General features: G+C 46.2%; 3 protein-coding genes across 11 annotated transcripts in view; 1 reads left to right on the plus strand and 2 right to left on the minus strand.

Moving 5' to 3' along the window:
* Positions 1-4,852, plus strand: part of TSLIG1 (tRNA splicing ligase complex subunit 1) — a 179,928-nt gene extending 175,076 nt beyond the window's left edge. For 4 of the 7 annotated variants that reach the window (XM_086626027.1, XM_086626025.1, XM_086626029.1 and 1 more), the window contains exons 3-8: positions 1,111-1,135; positions 1,713-1,834; positions 2,052-2,134; positions 2,542-2,594; positions 2,858-2,894; positions 3,567-4,850. In XM_086626027.1, coding sequence (XP_086482153.1) covers positions 1,111-1,135; positions 1,713-1,834; positions 2,052-2,134; positions 2,542-2,594; positions 2,858-2,894; positions 3,567-3,653 — 407 coding nt within the window. In that variant the 3' untranslated portion in view covers positions 3,654-4,850. Of the gene's footprint in view, positions 1-1,110; positions 1,136-1,712; positions 1,835-2,051; positions 2,135-2,541; positions 2,595-2,857; positions 2,895-3,566 lie in introns of all 7 variants that reach the window. The other 3 variants (XM_086626030.1, XM_086626031.1, XM_086626032.1) reach the window with 3 other exon arrangements.
* A 2,496-nt stretch (positions 4,853-7,348) lies between these two features.
* LOC104370633 (zinc finger and BTB domain-containing protein 8A) lies at positions 7,349-10,127 on the minus strand. 2 transcript variants are annotated; one of them, XM_009990295.2, is made up of 3 exons: positions 9,287-10,127; positions 8,015-8,187; positions 7,349-7,750 (listed from the first exon to the last, which is right to left on the minus strand). In XM_009990295.2, exons 1-3 carry the CDS (start codon positions 10,125-10,127, stop codon positions 7,421-7,423), a joined length of 1,344 nt encoding a protein of 447 aa, XP_009988597.2. In that variant the 3' UTR covers positions 7,349-7,420. The 2 variants fall into 2 exon arrangements, with proteins under 2 accessions (XP_009988597.2, XP_086482271.1); XM_086626145.1 differs by having other exon boundaries at positions 8,015-8,184; positions 9,170-10,127.
* A 5,861-nt stretch (positions 10,128-15,988) lies between these two features.
* On the minus strand, positions 15,989-18,343 carry LOC104371081 (zinc finger and BTB domain-containing protein 8A). 2 transcript variants are annotated; one of them, XM_086626215.1, is made up of 3 exons: positions 17,494-18,343; positions 16,716-16,885; positions 15,989-16,321 (listed from the first exon to the last, which is right to left on the minus strand). In XM_086626215.1, exons 1-3 carry the CDS (start codon positions 18,341-18,343, stop codon positions 15,989-15,991), a joined length of 1,353 nt encoding a protein of 450 aa, XP_086482341.1. The 2 variants fall into 2 exon arrangements, with proteins under 2 accessions (XP_086482341.1, XP_009988124.2); XM_009989822.2 differs by having other exon boundaries at positions 17,404-18,343.
* Between the last annotated feature and the right edge of the window lie 1,857 nt (positions 18,344-20,200).

A 20,200-nucleotide genomic window follows, 5' to 3' on the forward strand; every position in this document is an offset into this window, starting at 1 on the left:
AGCAAGGCAATATGTTCTTCTACCTCTCTCATATAGGAAGAGATATTCAAGAGTGTGTTGGCCTTAGAGGGGTTTTTTTTTTCTCCTGCATGCACTCCTAAAAGATCTTTATCTCTTCCTTTCCCCCACCCCTGGAATGTCTTTTAAGAACTGTCAAGCAAGTGGGTGGCAGCCCAAGGGCTAGCTTGAGGCGCCTCAGGAGGCCATTGGGTGTCTGTCTGAAGGGACAGTGTCTATTTCTCTGTTAAAATATATATATTTTAGGATGTGTTCAGATCTTTTGTTGATAGCAGTGCAGAAATATGGTGACATATTGCATTAGTCACACTGTTTCCATAACTGGAAGAGGTTTTATTCTTCTTTTACATCCACTGGAATTTGTTTGCTTTAGAGACCGTTGTTCAGAATCCATTAATAGTGTGTGAAGGATCTAAGCAGCATCAGAGCAGTCTTTTAGTTAGAGTCATCGTGGCGTGGCATTTGGTTTACATCTCAAGTTAGCTCTGGTTCTGCCCACCTGGTATAGTTTTGCTTTTCTCTCGTTCCTCTAAATGAATATGAATGATGCTCGTGTAAAACTTGATGCATGCTTGGGATGTTAATCCTACTTTATTAGCAAAGATTGTCTTCTATTTTGCGTTAGCTACTTTTTAAAAAACCTGTCCTTTTTGCATAATGGGTGTTTTGGGTGTGGACAGGTGTTATTTGTTCACTGAGCTGGAAACATCTGCAGATTTTGTCCACTACATGTATAATTTTCAGTCCTGCAGACTTCAGCAAAAGCTCTTTACTCCTGGTTAAAGTTTCTTTTTATTGCAGTTAGCTTGTAGAAGCCTGTCGTGTTACAACAGCCGTACCTTGCACGCAGTGTTGTACACTTACAGCACTGACATAATATTATTAAACGCTGTTTTTCTGCTTACCAGAAATAATCAAGATTCCACCTGTGCTTTTTCTAATATACTAGAAAATAGATTATCACTGTTTCACATCTGAAAACAAATGCCAAAAGTTCTTGTTGTAACAACGATATCTGATTTCCTTTGTTGTAACCCTCATTTCTAAAATATGTTTGGTGATGTCATGCCTTTTTTTTTTCCTTCCCCTCAGATTTGGATCACACAGCAGATGTGCAGTAAGTATGGGCAGCTGGGATTTCTCAGTGGGACAGATTGATGGTTTCTTACACTGCTATGTATCTGGAATACCTGTCGAAGTTTGGTTGCAGATGTCCACTTTAAGGAACTATGAAATGTCACATGCTGGGTTTTTTGATGGTCAGTTTTGTTTCTGGTCTTGGGAGAGCGTAGAATTAGGTTTGGTTTCTTTTCTAATGTAATATACCTGTGGTGTTGCTAAATAAGCCTCTGCTATTTGGAAATGTCTTTTGAGATCTTTTAATCTCTCTCTTCTGAGCCAAATTTATTCCGAGTAGTTCACTTTTATAGACATCAATTAGCCGTATTAGGAAAGAACTTTCTTGTTGTCTGGTAGAAAATTTATTTTCCGTATTCTTCCAAGAAACTCTTCTCACAAATGGTAAGAAGGAAAATTTCTGTAATCTGCCCAAAGGCATAGGTATAGAAGAGCAAGTATTTTTGTTTGTTCCCTTCCTCTGCATTGATTCTCATGTTCTGATTTCTCACCTGCATAGTACTTTGGGATTTTTTTCTTTTGTTAACGGTCTGGTAAATTATCCCATGTCTTTTTAGGCTACATGCCTGGGGAGACACTTTGGAAGAAGCATTTGAGCAGTGCGTTATGGCCATGTTTGGCTACATGACTGATACCGAGACCGTGGAACCTGTGGATACAGTGGAGGTGGAGGCAGAAGGTAAGGCTGCATTGACTTTTTTTATTGGAACTGTATGAACCCTGAGGGAGAAGAGTACCAAAATTCTCAATCTTTACAGGTCGTGTCATTGCAGTTAATTAAAATCTAATTAAGCATTGCTCATCCGCAGAAGCTGTACATCTGATTACTCTTAAAAACGTTGGGGTGTTCTTGCTGAGACAATCAACTGACTATCTTTTCTGCTTCCATCGTGCAGGACATGACATGTTGTCTCTTCTCTTCCACTTCTTGGATGAGTGGCTGTATAAATTCAGTGCTAATGAGTTCTTTATACCCAGGGTAAGTGTTCTGTTTTGGTCTTTTTCCATTTGTAGGTCGAGGCTGTTCTCTGATAACGGCAGCTCTGAATGCAATGCTACTTCAGGGGAAAAAAGGGACACAACAGATCCCTTAAGCACAACACATGGAGAATTGGAAATACCAGGGCAGAAAGACTTGAGAAACAAATTGTTAATTAAGCTTTGTTACCACAAACACCAATTATTAGCTGCTGTTATATGGTAGGGGCAGCTCTGCTGCCTTCGTGTTCCAAGCAGCAGTGTGTCTCTTTGAGGCTGCTCAGATTCTCTGGTTTTACATTCCATTTAAACAGTGGGATATAACCCTTGTAAATGGGATTTACTGAGAATTTCTGCCTGAAGATAGAAGATGTTACTGACAAATTTCTTCTCTCACTTTCTTTGCAGGAGGTGAAAGTGCTTTACATTGACCGAATGCAGTTCAAAATAAGATCAATTGGGTGAGCTTAAACGATCAGTATATTTACTGATAACTAGTACATTTACAGAAAATGCATATTACCTTCAGAGTAACCACTCTGAAATACCGTGATGTGCTAGAGTTCACTGATGCTTTCTAAAAAGTGGATTGTGGACTTTTTTTTCTTTCCTTTGAGGCTTTAAGTTAAAATCTCACTGTCCTATGCTCATCAGTGAAACTAATTATAACATTTGGTAAATATTACCAAAATTCCAACCACCTCTCTTCTTTTTGCCTTTAAAGGTGGGGAGAAGAGTTCTCTTTACCCAAACACCCTCAGGTACGCAGTGGTTCATCTGTACATCTTTTACGTTTTAGGGGTATGATGGGGAGGGTTGGTGACTTTTAAACAGACCTCTGAGTTCTCAAGGGATCCAGGTGTAAACACATCTGAGTGGTATCACAGGCACTAAACTTAAGATGTCACTTTCTGGCTGGTTTTTGCGAATGCATGCCTGAAACTGTTGGCCTGAGCATCAGATACTTCCTCAGCACTAGCGAAACTCAAGAGCTGGATTCCTTTTTGTGATGCTGATAACACAGTAAACCAATCTGTGTTCAGAGTGTGTACATGGGTTTGGTTTTCACAGTACTACGACAGCTTTTTGCTTAGTCAGTTACTGACTTTTCCCCCCACCCCCCCCTAAAGAATTATAAGAAACAAATCTTTATCTCCTTGCTAGCTCTTTAGCTGTGTCAGTATTGGCATAGCAAACGTTTGAGGTAAGAGGAGGAATTTGTAGTATTCAAGAGTCAATAAAGTAAAGGAAGAGTTGCTTGGCATGGCCAAGTCCTTGCCATTAGTATGTTCTTATTCATCAGAACAAATACAGCTTTTTGGGGAGAAAAACTGGACAGCATTCAGAGAAGGTGATAAATAGTGTGTATTATCATGAACTGCTACAAGGCATGTCATTTAGAAAATCCATGCTTTTGTGTCTTTTCTCTCTAGGGCACGGAGGTGAAAGCCATAACTTACTCAGCAATGCAGATCTGTGAAGACGAAAAGCCAGAAGTCTTTGTCATCATTGATATTTAAAGCAAGAAGAGTGTGGTTGAGTGGGTACTTGTCATTGGTTGGCAAAAGCCCCTTGAAAACTGTAATCCCCGTGGAAGTAACTAAGGAATTGGCCAATTTGAGTCATAAATTGAAGGGAGTAATGGAGGGGAATGTCAGCCTGTGTTTTGACTTGAGGATGGTGAGACAGAGAAATACCTGCATGCCAGGAAAAAAAGGACTAGTTGGGGTTTTGGGGAGTATTGAGAAGAAGAGAGAGAGTTGTAGGGGTTGAAAGTTTTTCAGGAGTGCTTAGTAGTCAGCTTTTAAGGCTGATACATGTATTGGATGCTATGTGAACTAAATAGAGACATTAGTGGAGCTGCTGGCTGAAGTACTCTTTCTGTAGGGTGGCAGGAGATAATGTTCATCGACACGATTTCATTTGCAGATTTAAGTGTTCCAATTCCGAGGTGACATCCCTCCTCCATATTATCTAGAAGGTCCAAAACACCTGCAGTGGGTCAGATTTAACGTAGCAAAACTTCTGACTGCTCAAAGGACGCCTAAGAAAGTATACCTGTTTGAAAAACAAACCACCACACCTCCTAGACTACTTTTTAAAAAAAAAGTCATGCCAGCAGGTGGTGCTGAATTGCTGTAAATAAATTTCCACGTGAAATCCTAAAGCATGTGACCATGGACATGGAATCCTAATAGCTCCTGTTGTCACTCTAGAAGGGGATGCACCAGTTTCTCTGCGGGTTTGCTCCCAGCTGTGACTCCGGAAAGCTGGCTCGCTTCTTTTAAAAAGCAGGCGATTCCGATCAGCTTCCCTGACTTCCTTTAGAAAGGACAATACGGACAATCCTGTAACATTAAAGATTATGGACTTCAGTTCACTGAATCAAAATTAATGAAAAATAATCAAAACCGTGTTTTGTTTTAAATTGCAGGGCAGCAAAATGTGCGTGATTTAACAGGGTAGGGGCACAGTGAGTAGGGGCAGTCAGTGCTGGCCCGACCTGCTTTAATTGTTGTAAATGCTGCAAGTGCCTCCCCTCCGGAGGGGGTGTCTCATCTTTATTTCGCTGTAAAGTCATCTTAAATAGATCTGGTTTTATTTCCATACTCGATGGAGGGATAAAATCCCTTTTATTTTTGGAGAAAGCTTCCATGCCGAAATAAAACTTGGACTGAAAGAATTGGCGGATTTGTGTGTGAGTCATTTTGGCCAGTGGATTTTTAACCTTAATGAATTATGGTGCTTTGCTCTCTGCTGAGGTAAGTGGGATTTTCTGCAAGTAAGAACGACAATACGCCTGTTTGATGGCACGGAAGTACGATTTTCACACACTGGGTTTTCTCCTCCCTCAGGAGCTGCCCCAGGGCTCCAGCACATGCCGGACACAGCACCACTGTGGAGGAAGAGCTCGAAAACGAACTGCTCCCGGCCTTCCCGCCGCACCGCGAACCACCGGAGCCCACCGGGAGGTGAGGCCGGGCGGGCGGCGCCATGGCGGCTCCTCCGCCAGGCGGAGCGCGGCCACCGCCCCCCAGCGGCTTCGACACCTCATTGGCTGGCTGGGGCAGGCGACCGGGATCAGCCAATCAGGCGTCGAGTTGAGGCGGCTGTGTTCTCCACAGAGCCTGAGGAGGCGGTCGGGGCGGCGGGAAAGGGCTGGGGGGGGCCGGTCCTTCTGCCCAGCCCTCTAAAACGGGAAAAGAGAAATTTAATGAAGGTAGATTTTAACTTTGTGTAAGTGCTGAGATGCCCTGTGTATTTCAGCAGTCACAGGCTGTAGTAACACAGTAAACTGCTCGGGTTTTAGAAATGGTGACAGGAACTTGCTAGGAAACGATTGGAATTCACTAAGTGTGTGTCACCAGTCATCTGTTTTTTTTACAGTATTTATTACGTACTTATAAAACAGGCCTTAAATTCGCCTCATTCCATTTCCAGAGCTGTGGGAGTGGCGGGTTTCAGCTGGCAGCCCTTTTCTGGAAGAAGTCCTGTTCTCCCGCTGCATCACAGCAGCTCCCATGGCTGTCGTCTCTCGCTGAGACAATGACCTACCTGAAGTGGTTAATTAAAACACGTGCTTAAACTGCAAACCCTTCTTCTGTGGCTGTTAGTTGAGCAAGCTCTGTCGCGAGTTCGTGTGTGTCTCTGTGGGGTCAGCGCGACGCCGCAGCGGCTGTTGCAGGAGCCAGATCTGAAGATGGGACTCACAGGGATCACTGGACTTGGGGAGACGTTTGCCAAAGGATACTTGCGATTGATGCAAGAAGTTTAGGGTAAAATGGAGAAGTTAAGGGTAAAATGGAGAAGTGTTTGGAAAAGACGTGCATTGGTGGTTACTAAATGTAGAAATCTCAAGTTAGTAAAATCCCCGAAACTGAAAATGGCTGGTTTGGGAGAGCATTAGGGAATTATTATACAGGCTTGCCCTGTTCTCGCTTTTCCCTAGATAATCTGTTAATGGCAACTGTTGGAGACAGGGAGAACCTTGATGTGAATCAATATGGCTGTTCTCAAGTTCTCTACAGGGAATTTTTGCTTGTTTGGCAGTAACCTCAGGCTACGGATTCTGCTAACAGGAAAGGACGCATAGCATCGAATGAGACATGAGATCAAACCGTGGCTCTTTGTCAAGAGTTCCTACTGGGAATACCATTCTCTGCTCTCAGAATGTTTCTGCTATATGTTCTCTCTAAGATTTTTTTTTATCACTTTAGTACTAAGCTTTTTCAGTTTCTCTAGCAAGTGGAGGTTCTCTTGCCCAAATGACTGGGAAAAAAATATCATTACAAAAAAAAGCTGAAGAGACTCTAGAATTACAAAAGTTGCTTAAACTCTAAGGGAAATTGTCCTTATAAACAAATGTTTTTATGCTGACTGTCAAGCAGCTGTTAAGCATCCTAAATTTATATGCACAAGAAAGGCTTTCTAAAGTAGCTCCATGATCCAAGACACAATTGCCCCACTGAAATGAAAGGGACTTATCCTCCTCATTATCTTAGCATAAGATAGACAGGAGTTTAAGCAAATCTTGCACCAGTCCTGGAAAAAAAAAAAAAGGAAAAACCCTGACAACTGTACTTCCAGTGATTGCACTTTTATTTCCTTGGAACCATGTTAGTGTATCTTTGTTTAAAACTCACAGTACAAAAACACAGCGTATCTGAAAAGGCAAACTCATACTATCCAAGTGCACTACAGATGCTCTGTTCATTATTCTACTCTGTATGGCTGTGTGTATTCTTTAAAACTACCCATGTTTTTCTGAACTGTAAGAAGCAGTAAACTCACTCAGAAAACAAAGCTCCCATAAATAGGTTCTTCAGCAGGAAGCATTCTACTCGTTTTTTTCTTTCTTACCAAGTTTCTGAAGTGTATATACATATTAATTATAGTGTCAACAAAAATGTGGTTTATATTTCTCAGCTGCTTACTTTAGTAAGCCTCTTTCAAAGCAAATTATCAATTTTTAAATCTATATTGTGTAGAATGTCTGTAGAACTGTAAAATGGTTCATGCTTTCATTACAAACAGGAGCTCTGAGCAAGTCTTTGATGAAATATAAACCAATTCTTCTAAATAGTTTCCAGATAAGAAGTACTTTCTAGATGATATTTAGAAGTTGCATGTCTGCAAGTACAAACCAACTTGTTTGTAGTCCATATTTTGCTTCTCATAATAGAATTTTTAAAATATTTAATTTTATTGAAAGCAATAAACCAGCATGAGTTGGTAGGACCCAAGTAATTTAATCTTGAATACAACAGGAACAAATACACAAATATATCTACCTCAGATTTGGTTTCACCTTTTCATCTGCCTCATCTGGAACATCATCTTTAACGTGTCGGACAACCAAATTATACGGTTCCTCCTCCATTGTCTCTTCATCTGATTTCTGTTCCTCCTCCAAAGCCCATTTGGAATGTTTGTTTCCCGAGGAGGAGACAGGAGAGTGTTCTGCATCTAAATCGTCAGGGATGCTGTCAAAATTAGCTTCTGCTAGACACTTGTGGCACAGTCTGTAGCGTCTTGTTCCTTGCTGAACAACACATCCTGTTAATTCAGTTACGTGACGCTTGCATTTTCTGCAGATCAGTTTGCCAGCTTGATGTATCTAAAGAGATTTAAAATTGGAAAACATCAGTGTTCATCCAAAAGCAGAAATTTTTTAAATTAATTTTTTTAAAGAAAAATAAAATTCACTGAATCATTCTAAAAAAAAAAAAAATACAATTTGCCAATTTAAATAATGAATAATTAAAGTCGATGTGCAGCTAGGAAGCTTTTCTGGTATTATCTCTGGAAATGACTGAACAGCTGGTACCAATGACATCTTATGGATGTTTTCCAGGCTGAATCTCCGATTGAAGCAGCGTACCGTTTGGAAGTGGTTCCGTAAATGCTCCAGTCGGGTGAACCTTTTCCCACACGCTTCGCAAGGGTACGGTCGCTCCCCTGTGTGGCAGCGGAGGTGTCGCTTCAGGTCTGCGCGTCGCTTCACTGTGTGCGTGCAGAAGGGGCACTTGAATCGCATCCGAGGTAGGTCATCTGTTGCAGAGAAACACAGGTAAAACGTCAAGCAGCAGCAGCCTTTGTGTAGTAGTTTGGTTATTTTTCAGCTTTAATTAGCAGCAGATCATTTTTCCTCTGTTCTGCCACTAAATAAGAAAAATCCCAAAAGGTAATCCCCCCAAACCACTGTTTCTTATTTAATGTGTTAAACAGACGTTTGAGAACGTATTCTTTCTTAGGGTGTTTTTTAGACATACAGATGATGGAAGAGGCAGATATGATGACTATGCATAGCTATAATGTATAGCTATCTGCTAATAGTTCACAGCTTTGACATTTATAATCTCCATGTAGTATACTAGAATGCCCAAAATCTTAAAAATATGCAATTACAGTAAATTATAGGTACTTAAGAGTACCTATAGTACTTATAATATAAACTATAATTATAGTTTCCAAAGGAATGCACATAAGAATACACCTATTAACTTTACTCCACCATCTCAGGCATATTCCATCAGTCCATCAAGAGCTTAGATGCTTTATGTAGTTTGGCCAAACACTCATGAAGCGTGGGCTGATTTAGACCTTAAAGGAAATGCAGCATCCTGCCAGTGACAGGACCTTCTCTTGTGAACCACTTGGGTTGGATTTAGGCTGAACGCCTCTATTACTGCCAGGTATTGGGGACGTTACAAGAGAAATTCAGTCCTTCAGGTCCCCAAGTCAATTATAGCTCTTGAGGCTTCATAAAACTCCACTTGGGTCCAAATAATCTGGCGGGTATTGTTTTAACTTTATGGAATACCTGAGTCAAGCTCTCTGATTCCAATTCTCATGCTCTGTTCTGGCTTCAAAGTCTCCCATTCTGTTAGGCACTATAACTGAGTAGATTAAGAAAATAATCTGCAACTCTAGGCATCATTTTTGCTATTCATGCAGCTACACAAATTCTCTCCAAAAGATCATCTGAATTCTTGCAAATAAAGACAAACTTTGCAAAACCATATGTATTTTTTACCTTCGTTCCAACTACTCATTACACCTAAAATCGTGGGCATTGAGGTGTACAGTTCCTCTGCTTTTAATTCCATGAACTCGGGAGTTCTTGAAAGTTCTTGTTCTAGCTGAGCAACAGGCCACCTCTTTGGTATCACTTCCGATTCGCGATTATATCCGTAATCACCCTCATCAACGTCATTCTCAGCGTCCAGTTCAGCCTCCTCCCTAACCCGAGAGACGTGGCTGGACTCTGACGCGCTGCAGCCTCCGCCGGCCCTCTCGGCTTTGCTCGATTTGTGCTGCTCAAAATCACGGGCCTGTGACAGTCCGAGGTGCTTTCGGCGCTTTCTCGTCGAGCCCTGTTTTCTCCCTCTCTTCGACAGCTGCGTTTCTGCCCGCTGAAGAATCACCTGTGAGGACAGGCAGCTGCTGTAACTGCTCCAGGAATTTTCATTCACTGTATTTGCCTTTTCATCTGGGATGGAATAGGAGCGCCTTGGGTTGCTCTTTGCTTTCCTTCTTGACCGATAGATAGATGGACGGGCAGGCTCGTTGTTTGTGCTTTTGGCCGAAAGGCTGAGGTAATGATCCTTTTCCTTTTCATTAATATCCAGCGAGGACTTAATGAACGTCTTGCAGACATTAAGAATATCGGTCATCTGCAGGTAGCTAGCAGCCGACATTACTTCGATCACATTCTGACCGGTTAAAGACAATACGCCTGAATAGACGAAGTCCAGGATAACCATAAATGTCTCTGGAGAGAAGACCTCAAAATTAGCGATTGTCGGCTGGCTCGTCTCCTTGGAGCTCTGCGAAAGGAGCATTTTGAAGTAGCCGCTGCTGGCAAACAGCACATTGCGATGTGCTTTGAAGACCTTTCCCTCCACCAGGATGTTGCAGTCGCAGAACAAGTCTTGCTTCCGTTGCTCGTTGAGCTGCTCGAGGAGGTGAAACTGATGGGAAGAGATCTCCATCCCAGTCAGGGGGTAACAGGAAGGCTTGCTGTAAAGTAAAAAAAACAAGTATAATCATAACAATCTCAACTAATGTTGCTGAATCCTACTTTAAAAAAGACAAGCTATTTTTAAAAAACACTAAAATTGTGTGTGTTCTCACATTGCCAGCATCCCTCCCAACCCGCTGCAGCCCCTGCCCTGCGTAATAACACGAGATAAGAAACTTAACAACTCGCAAAGGGGTGAAAGATGCCTCAGCAGGGTTACTGCATCTCCGGAGAGAATGAAGATCGCATCGACGAAGACGCGAGCGGCTCGCAGCCCGAGAAAAACAACTTGTGCGGCGGCTGGCGAGACGGCCCGCGCCTCGAACCGCCCCGCTGCGGGCACGGCCCGGCCCCAGCGCGGCGGAGCCGCACACGAAGGCGGCGGCAGAGCCCCGGCGGGCGCAGCCCTCCCGGCCCGGGCTGCCCCGCCATTGGCGGAGGCCGCCGTCACTCACCCGCACGCCCGGCCCAATTGGTCGCTCGACCATGGGCAGCCCGGGACGCCCGACGGCGCCGGACCCGCCCGCCAAAGCGCGGAGGCGCCTCCCGGTTCCGCGGGCTGCTGCCCCCGCTCCCGCCGCCCCCGCTCCCGCCGCCGGCACCGCAGCACCGGCGCCCGCCAGCGCCGCGCCCGCCTGCGCGCTGCCCTCCGCCGGGACGGGACGGGCCGGGACGCAGCCCGGAGTCGCCCGCGCTGGCGGAGCCCGGGCTGCCGCCCCGCCGGCGCCGCGGGAGCTGCCCGCCACGCTGCCGCCGCCCGGTGCCGGGCGCCCGGCGTGGCCCGAGCCGCTCCCGCCCGCGCTGCCCGCAGCCTCCCCGCGCTGGCAGCGCCCCGGCCGCCCCTCGGCGCGGCCCCTCTCGCCGCGCACCCGCCGCCCGCTCCTGCTCCCGCGCAGCCCCTTTGTTGCCGCGCCCGGGGCTGCAAATGGCGCCCGCGGAGGACGCGGTGCAGCCCGAGTACGATCGGCTCCGCGGGCGGCTGCCAGCGCGGGCGGACCCCGGCGCCCTCGGAGACTGCCGAGCCCGGGGACGTCCTCGCAGCAGCCCGCTCATTGCCGCCTGCAGCCCCGACGCCCGGTCCGACCTACCGCTGTACGGCACAGCCGCCACTCACCGGCTGGGTCCTGCGGGCGGCGGCCGCTGAGCCGAGCGGAGCGGAGCGGGCGGCGGATGCGGGGTCCCCGGCCCCGCGTCGGGGTTCGACGGTGGCTGAAGGCTCCGCGCCGGTCCCGCAGCCCCGAGCCCTGGGCGCCCGTTGAACGGGAGGGAAACAAAAGGTATTTGCTGACGTGGGCGTCGGACAGAGACGCCCGAGGGCTGGGGACACAATTAAAGGGGCAACGCACCGATCGCAGGCGCAGCCCAGCGGCTCCCTCCGCCCCATCGCCCCGCGGCCGCCGCTGCCGCCGCTGCCCACACCCACACGCTGCCCGGGCGGCCCGCTGCAGACAATGCACGGCTATTGTTAACGGCCCCTCTGCACATCCTCGTATGGGGAAGGAAGGCGCCACCCGAATGGGAAACCTCTGGAGTTCTGTGGCGTAGGATGTGTTACGTTACTCAATATAGCAGCATTTTTAGAACAGGGAAGTTTTGGATTCAAACAATGGAGATAATCCTAAACCAAAGTACTGCTAGTGGGAGAGGTATGTCAGATTGTCCCATTTTTCCTTGTGCGTGGAATAAAGCAAATCAAATCAGGATTTCCACTGGAAGACAGGACACTTTCAATCTTGTGCCTATTAGAAGATGAGACACTTTCAGTCTTGTTCTTTGAGATCATTGAATAATTTGGAGAAGGAACCTCAGTAGGTCATCTGGTACAGTTGCTCCTCAAAGCAGGCTCAGCACATGGTAAAAGAACAGTTCCCATTTGCACAGTAAAAAGTGTCAGGTCAAAGTGTGGCAGAGAAGTTCATTAGAGTTTCATTTAATAAAACAGCTAAGCCAAGATACGGACATCTTTTTCCTGCCACTCCTCCTACTTTTTTCTTACAAAATTTTTTGTTGTGTTGCTTCTGTGTTTTAAATTCTTGATACACCAAATAAGACGCCTCTCTACATTTCACGAGTTAAATATGAAGACAGGTTATGCTAACTCCAATGTGGGAGATTTTTAAAGTTAAATACATTTAACTAAATGGTATTGGAAGCTTTTCTTTTCAGCCTTTGAACAGATAGTAAAAGACTTGCCAGAAAATAAGGATAGTTAAAGGTGAGACACTGAACAGAGGATGAGGAATCTATGTCTTCACTCTTGACCATGGTTTTGTGAACACGACAATAATCACAAGCCAAGCAAAAAGAGGCAGGCTTTCAGTGACAAAGGACAGAGGAGAGAAAAGGACAAAGACACTAAGATTGCACAGAAAGTAGGTATCAAAAAAGGAACGTCTCTTGAAGTGGACATGCAACGTTAGACGAAACGGGGAGTGGAAAAGCAAGTGACAAGAGAACCATGTATGGAAAACCAGTGAATAATCGAAACATGCATTAAGTGGTAGTATTTAAGAGCATTCAAGGCAATATGAAGAAGATGAAAGAAGTACAAGAAAAAAATAAAATTAAAAAAAAAAACAAGCAAAAACCAATTTGAGAGGAATTGTAGAACTGTTGGCCATAGGGCAGCTGTGACAGAGGCACAGGACAGAAACAGAATCTGCATGGACCGGTGTTAGCAGAAGGCAATACAGCTCTGCACAGCCTTCTCCAGCATTTAAAGATAAAATCACGTGTCTTACTTGTGACCTGGCAATGTTCTAAAAGCAACACATTCAAATCGGTTATCATCAGGTAGATCAAGTTCTGTGGGGAAGAACCCTCTATGGTCTTTGATTTCCTCCTTGTAAAGAACGAAAACGTTACTTCTGCTAATGAGTGGACGTGATCCTAACAGGAGTGTGAAGAAGACAGTCAGCAGAGGCGATGCAAGGAGATGAAAAGAAAACAAACAGGATTACTTTCATTTAAAGAAAACCAAGCAAAAATACATGACTGGCTATGTAAAATGAAGGACATAGAAAATAAGGCACTGAACATTTGTCTTGTCTTGCAATACAAAAATAAGGGAACAACAACTGAAATTAAGGCAACAAATGTAAGAATGGTAACCTTTTTAAAATACAAAACATAATTGACCTGTGGGAATTGCAGTCTTGAGCTAAAACTCCAAGCTTAGTAAGATACTTTAAAAATGACTACAGATACCTAGTTATGCTACTGAGAATAGCGTACAAGAAGAGTAAAAACTGTTGTTTGCCAGGCAAATCAACAATTAATCTGCCTATATTTAAAAAGTAAATGTCTTCATATGGATAGATTGCTCCATTTGCCTGTTATAGCCACTTCACATCTTCTTCTGAAGCATCTGGTCCTCACTGTTCTCAGATTTACAGTATCTAACTGAATTGAGTATTGATCCGAAAATCCCTTTGCTTCTGAAAATGCCCCCAGTATACAGAAACACTGAATAGTCCCAGCTTTACAGCTGGCAGTTAAGATTTCAGGCCTGGAGTGACACTTTATTTTCCCCTCCCCTTTATCCATCCCCAAACACACACACAGACTAATCGCAGCCACTTTGTGCTCTGGGACGGCAGGCACTGATGCCTGGAATTTATTGTGCATACTGTTCAGTGTAAAGGGAAACGGAAAAATCTATTCAGTTTGATTGCAGCAAGCATTTTCTCTTGAAATTTGATCAAAGCCATCCCATATTCTTTTATATATTTCTTTGTTCTGTATTTGACTTAGTTAAGTTTGCTCAGGAATATTTCTTAGCCATTTAATAGTACGCATTTTAGGAGTAACAGCTCCAAGAAATTAACCATCTGTGTTCCCATCAAGTCCATTCTGTGGGCTGCTGACCAAAGCGTAACATAAAATCGAGGCAAGTGTAAGTCTTGTTTGGAAAAGATGTTTTCATGTGGGTCATCAGAAAGTTTTCTAAGCTTCCCCCTTCCGCCTCCCTCCCCAAGCCTAAGCCAACGGACGATAATTTCTGTAGAAGCAATAAAATACTTCTGGGGACGGGCACTTGATGCCTACACTGTGGACTGAGAAGGAAGCACCTGAGCTGTCATTTCAGAGACCTGTAGGCTGGCCATCTGCAGCCTGGAATGAAAACGCTGCGCTCTCTGGTAACGATGATACTAAGAAGGTTATACAGTTTTTACACAAATAAAAGTAAAATAGTGACTTTTTAGCTGTCCCTGGGAAAGAGATTATATAGTATATATATGGGACTGTTCTGTAATTAATCCCGGGTTTCAGCCAAACATGCTTACAAAGTTGTAAAAAAAAAAAGAAAAAATTTTCTAAGCCTATACCCATTGAGTTCAATGATCACAGGATGCAGACTGTATCAATACCCAGGTCTGTCCATGAAAACGCAGAGTAGAAGCACCCCAGGAGCATATTTCTGCTCCTCTCCCATGTACAGTGCTGGTTAACATAAACTCAGTGAGTAACAAAACAAAAAGTGGCTTATTTTGTTATAGAAGTAAACTTTCTTCACCATCGGTCACCTCATCTCTTGTAGTCCAACTGTAGGTGAAAGTACACAAATATGATGTCTAGAACTTCCAGTACATGTTCTCGTCGGCGTACAGCACAGACTGAAAACAGTTAAAGTAGGTTCTCTTGGTGACCGAATGACTTTGGGAATATATAAATTGATAATGACTCCATCTTAAAACTCACCAGTTTAAACTGAGCACAGGTCAACACAAACAAGAGCAGTCAATGGTTTCAGGCGTAAGATCTCATCAGTTCCATTTCTCATGATATAGTATATATACTGTACAAATTGTTCTGCCACTGTTATGGGCAAGTAAAATGGGGGACAAAAAGGGAAAACAAGAGCTAAAGTAACCTTGTAAGGATTGTTTCCTTCTTGTTAGCAAGCAGAAGCTGACACTGCCATTGCAATGCTGTGGACGCAGGGCTACCAGTCACCTCAGCCTGGCACTTTTAAGAGGTTGGGGGGGGGGGGGGGGGAAAAAAAAAAAAAAAAAGAGTATTTTACTAGTGCTTATTAAAACATACCCCAGTCTGAGTTCCCAATTTTCAGAATGAATAAAACATCTACTGGCATCAATTAATGATCCACGTTTGTAATAGTTTTCTCTCTGATGTGTTGACTAGGACTAACATTCATGTGTTTATTTTCTTGTAAAGAAATACGTCTTGAATGAAGGATCTGCTAAAGATTCTCCTTACTCCAATAAATTTTACAAGAAAGTGCTTTTCCAGACGAATGTGCTAAAACATTTTTACATGCTTTTCCTTAATTAGCTGCCTTTTTTCCATATCATATATGAAGAATTCATGAAATTTCGTTGAAGATTACCTTCATTTCTGAATACTGCAGAGAGGTTTTCTTTATGTTCTGGTGTGTAGGGTATTTAGACTTTGTTTATCACCAGATTACATATAAAACCCACATCTCTACAAGTTTAAAAAGTGGGCAATTTACACTGCTGTGTAGGTTTGTTTGTTTGGGTTTTTTTTAAGTACTTAGACCTCACTCCCTTGAAAGAGGTTTTTAGAAGTAACCAATTGTCTACTATAAAAATCCATGTGGTACATCAGTTTCCTTGTTCATCTATTATTTCAGTTAAGGATGGATTCTTTCTAATGAAGCGAAGTATGGGTATTCTGGTGACAAAACTAAGGACGGACTTAACGGCATGTCCATAAATACATGCAAGTCTGGACCTGTTCAAGAGAAACCAGAACGTCCCTGTATGATTAGCAACAGGCTGGTGGAGGGCTTATGGGCAAGACAGTACATTCTCCCTCTTACATGGAATCCTAATTCTTGTCTTGCAACTACCTAATATTTGGTTTTACTTCCTTTTCATCTGCTTCATCCTCACTGTCATCTACTTGCTGAATGACCAAGTCGTTCGACCCGTCCTCCACAATCTCCACATCAGATCTGTTGTCTTCCCCATAGTGCCACCTGGAATCCTTATCCCCATCCTGTGGGAATTCAAGGGGTGCTTCAGCCTCCAAGTCAATGCGAATACTGTCTATGCCAGCTTCAGCCAAACACTCATTACAGAGTCTGTAACGCCTTGTCCCCTCTTGGACCACTTGTCCTGTCAGCTCCGTCACGTGGCGTTTACACTTTCTGCAGATAGGCTTACAAGCCTGATGAATCTGGGAAAATTGAAACGAATAAAATTCATAATGTAGCCACAAAGAAGTGGGTTTTAAGATGACAAAAAGTAGGGCTGGAGTAGCATCAAATGGTAGTGTTAACTCATTCCAAGAGACAGCCACCAAAGGTTAAAAATGAAACACTCACAGGCGTTGTGATGGCCCACTTAAGCTCTACTGCAGGTCTTGCTTAGCGAGCCACCAATTAACAAAGAAATTCATCCCCTTTCATACAAATTATGCTTCAAATCGACTTCCACAAAACCAGATTAATTTTCCATCACCTCTTCTTTACGGGAGTCAATACATCAACCAGATACACTTGTACTGTGCTTAATTATACTGAGACAGATTTATACATTGAACAAATCATGCAGTTACTAAAATTACATACTGTTCGGAAATGGCTACTTAGGTGATCCAGCCTGCTGAATCTTTTCCCACATGCCTCGCAGGGGTAAGGGCGCTCTCCTGTGTGACAGCGAAGGTGACGCTTCAGGTCTGCTTTTCTTTTCACCACATGGGTGCAGAATGGGCACTTGAACCTCATCCTGGGCAGATCATCTGTTAGAAAATAATGCGATTAAAAAAAACCATACAGCAAGTCATAACATGTCTAAGTCATGTAGAGCTCTGGGAAAAGGCATTCTATGAGCAGAACAGCAAATCACTTTTATTAAAAAAAAAAAATCACAGGTCTTTTCAAGTACAAAGATCTTGTTTTCCTGTAAATTACACAGGAGTGCAACAAAGGAAAAGGAGTGAGCCATTAGCTGTATTAAAATGAGCTTAACAATATCCCAAAAGATCATGACTTAAATTTGCAAGATGAAGCTGTAGAGACACGAAAGATCACGTATTTTGAAAGACTAGTTTTACTAAACCAGGTGCTTCCATCATTCACAATTACTAAAAAACTGTTAAATTAGCAAAAAAGAGTTTCCAAACTTACAGTTCTAGACAACACAGATGTCTTTTGGGCAACTGTACACTCAGTAATGTTCAGTAAAGTACATTTCCTCACGGGCAGAAGAGACGGCTGGCAGATGAACATGTGCCTACAGCATTAGACCCCCTCTTACCTTCAGCCCAGCTGCCCATGACACTCAGGATGGAGGGCATGCTCGCGTACTGCTCATCCACTTTCGAGGACTTCGATTTACTGGAAGAACGGGGCGATTCGTGCTCCTGCTGTGACACAGCCAAGCTCCTCGGCATCACGTCAGACCCTTGGCCATACTGGTATCCCACGTGAGGGGATTCAACTTCTGCTTCGATCTGAACTTGCTCCTCAGACTGAGTAATATGGCCAGCGGGCTCAGCAGCCCTGTCCTCCAGTTTGCTTGATTTATAGTGAGGAATGTCAGAAGGCTGCTGCAGTCCCAGGTGCCGGGATTTCTTCATGGAATCCTGCCGCTGCTCATGTTTGGACAGCTGCTGCTGGGCATTTCTTTGAGAAGTCGGATAGTAGCTGAAATTGCTCCAAGTGTTTCCACCCATCATACATGTCCCTTGGTCCGGACTCAAGTGCGAATGCGGGGGGCTGCTCTCCGCCCTCCAGCCTGCGCTGTACAAGCAGGATCGCTCCACGCCGTTCGAGTTTGCATCTTTGTCCGAGAGGCTGAAGTAGCGATCCTTCTCCTTCTCACTGATGTCCAGCGACGACTTAATGAACGTTTTACACACACTGATAACATCGGTCATCTGCAGATAGCTAGCGGCCGACATGACTTCGATCACATTCTGACCAGTGAGAGACAGTTTGCCTGAATACACAAAATCTAGAATAACTGTAAACGTGTCAGGAGAAAATGCCTGGAAAGTAGCGGTTGTTGGCTGGCTCGTCTCCTTGGAGCTCTGCGAAAGGAGCATTTTGAAGTAGCCGCTGCTGGCAAACAGCACATTGCGATGTGCTTTGAAGACCTTTCCCTCCACCAGGATGTTGCAGTCGCAGAACAAGTCTTGCCTGCGCTGCTCATTTAGTTGCTGCAAGAGGTGAAACTGGTGAGAAGAAATCTCCATTCCAAAACAGACGAAGTGAAGCGTCGCTCTAAAAAATAAAGAAAATTAGACTCCCGACTTCAGCGTTGTGCGACTCAGCCAAAGACGCCAGACTCAATTTTACAGAGATCTTTACAAATAAGTTCATTTATTTAAGTCTAGAAATATATTTAAATGAAAATATGCACAATCGTACATTCTTTTTCCAAAAAGAGAATGACGAAAAAGCCACACAAACCAGCACGCATTATCTAGCAGAGACGTGCGTGCTACATCCAGGAGCATCCCCTTCCCAAAGGATGCAGGAGGCGATGTGTGCTACTCGCTGGCAGCTCCACAGCCTCCAGTCATTCCCCACCCAGACCAAGAGCGCTCCAGCAGCTGCCGTTAAGGACCGTGTCCGCGCCTTGGGCGGCCGTTACCGCATCGCCCCGCTCCGGCCGGGCACCAGCCCCCGTTGCCCAAAGGGGCACGAACGGGACTCGGCGGCAGAGCCCCGGCGGGCGCAGCCCTCCCGGCCCGGGCTGCCCCGCCATTGGCGGAGGCCGCCGTCACTCACCCGCACGCCCGGCCCAATTGGTCGCTCGACCATGGGCAGCCCGGGACGCCCGACGGCGCCGGACCCGCCCGCCAAAGCGCGGAGGCGCCTCCCGGTTCCGCGGGCTCCTGCCCCCGCTCCCGCCGCCGGCACCGCAGCACCGGCGCCCGCCAGCGCTGTGCCCGCCTGCGCGCTGCCCTCCGCCGGGACGGGCCGGGCCGCAGCCCGGAGTCGCCCGCGCTGGCGGAGCCCGGGCTGCCGCCCCGCCGGCGCCGCGGGAGCTGCCCGCCACGCTGCCGCCGCCCGGTGCCGGGCGCCCGGCGTGGCCCGAGCCGCTCCCGCCCGCGCTGCCCGCAGCCTCCCCGCGCTGGCAGCGCCCCGGCCGCCCCTCGGCGCGGCCCCTCTCGCCGCGCACCCGCCGCCCGCTCCTGCTCCCGCGCAGCCCCTTTGTTGCCGCGCCCGGGGCTGCAAATGGCGCCCGCGGAGGACGCGGTGCAGCCCGAGCACGATCGGCTCCGTGGGCGGCTGCCAGCGCGGCCGGGCCCCGGCGCCCTCGGAGACTGCGGGAGCGGGGCCGCCCCTCGCTGCCCCTCGCAGCGCGGCTCGCTCCGGGGCCGCTTCCGCCCCCCGATCCCGACGCCCGGTCTGGCCTGCCGGCGTGCCGGAGCCGCCACTCACCGGCTGGGTCCTGCGGGCGGCGGCCGCTGAGCCGAGCGGAGCGGAACGGGCGGAGGATGCGGGGTCCCCGGCCCCGCGTCGGGGCTCGGCGGTGGCTGAAGGCTCCGCGCCGGTCCCGCAGCCCCGAGCCCTGGGCGCCCGTTGAACGGGAGGGAAACAAAAGGTATTTGCTGACGTGGGCGTCGGACAGAGACGCCCGAGGGCTGGGGACACAATTAAAGGGGCAACGCACCGATCGCAGGCGCAGCCCAGCGGCTCCCTCCGCCCCATCGCCCCGCGGCCGCCGCTGCCGCCGCTGCCCACACCCACACGCTGCCCGGGAGGGGCCGTGACGCCCTAAATGCTGCCTTCTCGCACCCTGATCCATAGCAGAGGCCTCCGTGACCCAAATCCTTCTTTAACGCGCCTGCAGCGTCCTCAAAGGACATGTAACTTTTTTTTTTTTTCCCTGTTAATATCTCTTATCATCTGAAAAAAAATATAAAAAATCTTAAATCCCAGTACCTGAACGTCTCACCTTCTCTTTTTTCGAAGTTTGGTGTCTTTCTCCTTCCTCTTCTTGCCACCAGGGTCTTTTCTGTGCTCTTGACACCCCAGTTATTTCTCATAAATACTTGTTTTCCCATGGAAGCCATTCTGTCTCAGCTGTATCCTTTGTGTCC

Source organism: Tauraco erythrolophus, chromosome 24, assembly GCF_009769465.1.
Source record: "Tauraco erythrolophus isolate bTauEry1 chromosome 24, bTauEry1.pri, whole genome shotgun sequence".
Taxonomy (NCBI): domain Eukaryota; kingdom Metazoa; phylum Chordata; class Aves; order Musophagiformes; family Musophagidae; genus Tauraco; species Tauraco erythrolophus.